Source organism: Pteropus alecto, unplaced genomic scaffold, assembly GCF_000325575.1.
Source record: "Pteropus alecto unplaced genomic scaffold, ASM32557v1 scaffold41, whole genome shotgun sequence".
In the NCBI taxonomy this organism is placed as follows: domain Eukaryota; kingdom Metazoa; phylum Chordata; class Mammalia; order Chiroptera; family Pteropodidae; genus Pteropus; species Pteropus alecto.
Window position 1 is genome coordinate 1,008,893 of NW_006430464.1, and position 3,677 is coordinate 1,012,569.

General features: G+C 63.2%; 1 protein-coding gene across 1 annotated transcript in view; it reads right to left on the bottom strand.

Annotated features, from left to right (window-relative positions):
• Positions 1–3,265, bottom strand: part of MYBPC2 (myosin binding protein C, fast type) — an 18,526-nt gene extending 15,261 nt beyond the window's left edge. The window contains exons 1-7 of the mRNA XM_006905104.3: positions 3,247–3,265; positions 2,144–2,233; positions 1,643–1,729; positions 1,370–1,518; positions 875–992; positions 239–287; positions 55–114 (exon numbers count right to left, since the gene is read on the bottom strand). Coding sequence (XP_006905166.1) covers positions 55–114; positions 239–287; positions 875–992; positions 1,370–1,518; positions 1,643–1,729; positions 2,144–2,233; positions 3,247–3,265 — 572 coding nt within the window. The remainder of the gene's footprint in view (positions 1–54; positions 115–238; positions 288–874; positions 993–1,369; positions 1,519–1,642; positions 1,730–2,143; positions 2,234–3,246) is intronic.
• Between the last annotated feature and the right edge of the window lie 412 nt (positions 3,266–3,677).

The following is a 3,677-nucleotide window of genomic DNA, read 5'->3' on the forward strand; positions in this document are numbered from 1 at the left end:
CTTCGCCCCCTCGGGCCGGTCCTCCCCTGTCCTCGCCAGGCGCGGCGGGCTCACCTCTTCTTCAATAGGCTGCTGAAATCCAGCTCGCCCGCATCTTCCGACTTCCCTTCGCCCCTGCGGCCATTGAGACGGGGCGTGAACTCCACCGAGGTCCTCTCACCCCAGACTCACCCCGAATCCCCAACTTCTCGCCTCGCCTGATCCCCCGGCCCGTCGCCCAGGGCCCAGGGGCACTTACGATCGCCTGAAGCTTTCTAGACTCTGCGCGGAGGTGTCCTGACTGGGCGCTGGGGAGAGGCAAGCGGGGAAGGGAAGCTGGGCTGGAGGCGGGGCCCGATCTAAGACCAGGAGCATCCCCCAGACCCATGCCACCTCCCCCTGGCCTTTCCTTTCACCTCCTGGACCAGCACACCCCCTCACGTAGGCCCAGACGCCCTCTGCTTTCACTCCTCTCCCTGGCCGCCAGGCACCCCCTTCCCTCGGCGGCCTAGCCTCTCACACACGGCCCACACTCCTCCCCGCCCGGGCCTGGGCGTCCTCGTTCCCTGTGCCCTCCAAAGATAAGCCCTCGCATCCTGGGCTGCAGACCCCCGGAGCCCCTACACCCTCAGGGCTCCACGCATATGCCCCCAGATCTGCGTGACCTCCCGTTAGTCCTGGACACCCTCACCCTAAAGCCACAAACCCTTATTCTCTAAACCTGGCCCGGCCCAGGTTTAGACGCCAGAATCTACACCTGGCATCTGTGGATGGTCTCCCCAGTTCCGAATGCCCCGGCCCCTAAATCTGGACTCCCTCGTCCACAACCCTGCCTCACCTCCACATCTACCCGCACCCCAAACCCACCACCTCGGCCGCACGCCCGCCAGCGTACCTTCCACATCGATGTTGAAGCTGCAGCTGTCACACACGTCCTTGGCCTTGACCTCGAGGCGGTAGTCACCACGGTCCCCCAGCATCACCTTCTTGATGTGCAGCTCCACGTTGTACACCTGGGGGCCGGGGCCAGAGGCGTGGGTGCCACCCCCACCCACAACTCTCCCTCCAAGACTCACCCCTGCCCTGTGGGAGGGGCCGGCTGTCTCTTCCCACGCCTAGACAATCTCAACCTTGAGACCCATGTGCCTGCCCCCCTGAGGCTTTTCTGCGAATGCACAAGTCCAGGCTCCACCTGACCAAACCCAAAAGCTCTCCCCTCCTGTCCAGCACAGCCTCTACCAAGTGGCCCCAACCTCCCTCCGTCCCCCGTCTGTGGGGCTCCGGCCCACGACTACGCCGCACGCGCTCACGGGCCTCCCTAGAAGCGGGGCCCGCCTGCACGACGTCCAGCCCTGGCCTCCACACCCCCGGCATCCCGCAGGGGCCTCACACTGCTGGCGGGGTCGTGGGTCTCCTTGAAAGAGAACCGAGCCCCACTCTTGATGCCCAGCTCCAGCCACTTCCCCTTGAACCACGTGATGGTCGGCTTGCCAGGGAGCTGCTTCCCGTTCACCTGGGCCCTGACTGCTACATCATTTCCTGGGGGACGAGGGGGGGACACGGGGATGCTATAGAGAAGACTGCGAAGCTGAGAGCCCCCCGCCCCTCCTCCCTCAGACCCAGGGCTCCAGGCCCCCGGCCCCTGCTCCCCAGGTCCCCTCACCATTCTCCACCGACACAGATTCTGGCCTCTTCAGGAAAACGCCGGTGGGCTCCTCGGCGGTGGGGGTCTGCTCCTCAGGCGGGGTTTCTTCTGGGGGACAGGGTTAGGGGCTCTGAGGCAGGCTGGGAGGGGGCAACAGGCCACTTTGGGGATGAGGCCTAGGGCCACGGAGGTGCCCTTTGTTCAGAAGCCAAAGGCCACAGGCAGCGTGGCTTTTCCTGACCTGGGAAAGACCAGTGTGTCCCCCAGGGGGCTGTGTGACCTTGGCCAGGCTCCCCCACCCCTTGCGTTCTGAGCTGCAGGGCTCAGTGAAGAATCGGGTCACTGGCTGGGGCAGGGGATTGACGGCTAGGCTAGGGGCCCCCCGGCTCTATCCTGGGCTGTGAGTGGGGGAGGGGCAGGTCAATTCCGGGGCTGCAGGGAGGACAAGGAGGGTACAGTGGGGTGAGGTGAGCCTGGAGAGGGGGTGAGGTCCAGGTTCTGCCAAGCCCACCGTCTCACCTTTGGGGGGCTCTGCAGGAGCCTCCTGCGGGGGCTCTTCCTTGGGAGCTGGTTTGTCAGCATCCTTGTTTTGGGGGGCCTTTTTGGCCGCTGTGACATGGGTTTCCGATTGAGCACAAGCTCAGCAGCCTCTCCTTCCAGAACTCAGGAGTCTGGGCCACCAGCCCCCTCCTCCCTCAGGCCCAGGAGGCCAGCCCTCCAGATAAATTAAATTTATGTCCGGTCCCCAGAGTCCATGTGATCCGGTTTCTCCGTGCCCCGCCCACTCCGGCCACCACTCCCTGACCTTTTGGGTCTTGCGGGTAAAATTAGCTCTTCCTCTGGGTTGGAAACTGGACACCTTGTGCTGACCACAGCACCTCCGCCCTGCCCTGCGTGCTGTGCTGTCTCCTGGCCCACCCAGGTCCCAGCCGCGGTGAGGGGCTGGACCCCCACTTCATAGGCTGGTTGGCATGGTGCCCCATGTCCTGGGTACCCCAGGAGGGGGGCCTTCTCCAGGGGATTGTCTCTTCTGTTCGTTTCCCCATAGAGAAGAAGCCCCATCCCCATATAAAGAAATGCCCCCTAAGCCCATTCAAAGGACCCCAATCTGCACATAAAGAAAGGTTCTCAACCCCTATACGGAGAAGGTTCCCTATTCCTACATGAGGGAAGCCCCAACTCCCATAGAAAGGAGGTCCCCTCATCTTCATACGGAGCTCTCTTCACCATGCAGACGGGAACCCCTAATCTCTACACGCAAGACAGCCTCACTTCCCTACAGAGAAAGGCCCCAATCTTCACACAGAGAAGGGGCCGCTCCCCACCCAGGGGACCCCAATCACTACACTAAGACTCCCCAATCTACGCACACCGGACTCCCATCCCCGCCCAGGAAAAAGGGCTCAAATTCACGGAGATTCTCCATCTGCATCCAGAGATGGGCCCCCAACGCCCTACAGAGGGATCCCCACCCAACACATATATGCCGCCCAACAGTGGGAACCCCTCCCTACACAGAAGAGGCGCCCATTCTCCCAACCCTATAAAGGCAGGAGCCCCTAGTCCCTATTCAAAAGGGACGACCCATCTCCACACAGGTCCTAAGGAGGCCTGAAAACCACCTGGTTTTGGCTCAGGCATGTCGCGGACCTCCTCCCGCTCCTCCGACCGCAGCTGTGTCCCGCTGGGCCCTAGGGAGGACAGGTGGGCCCCCAGAGAGAGCCCTTTAAGGCGTGCGGTGACTCCCAGGAGGCTTCGGGAGGATCCGGCGGGCCTCCCCACCCGCCCCTGCCGCCACACAGTCCCACCTCTCGTTCTACAGGACGAGAAACAACAGCGGGACAAGGAGAGATGGCGGGCGCAATGCCAGGTCCCAAGGGAGGAGGGGGCTGGGTTGGGACACCTGTGTCTGAGGAAGGAGGCTGCTGGGTGCCTGGACTCCTGGGTCTGAGGGCAGAAGGGACCTGGGGTCTGGGAGAAAAGGACAAGGATGAGGGCCCGGGCTCCTGGGTTCTCGTAGGAGAGGAAGGGGCTGGGGTCTAAAGGGGCGCAT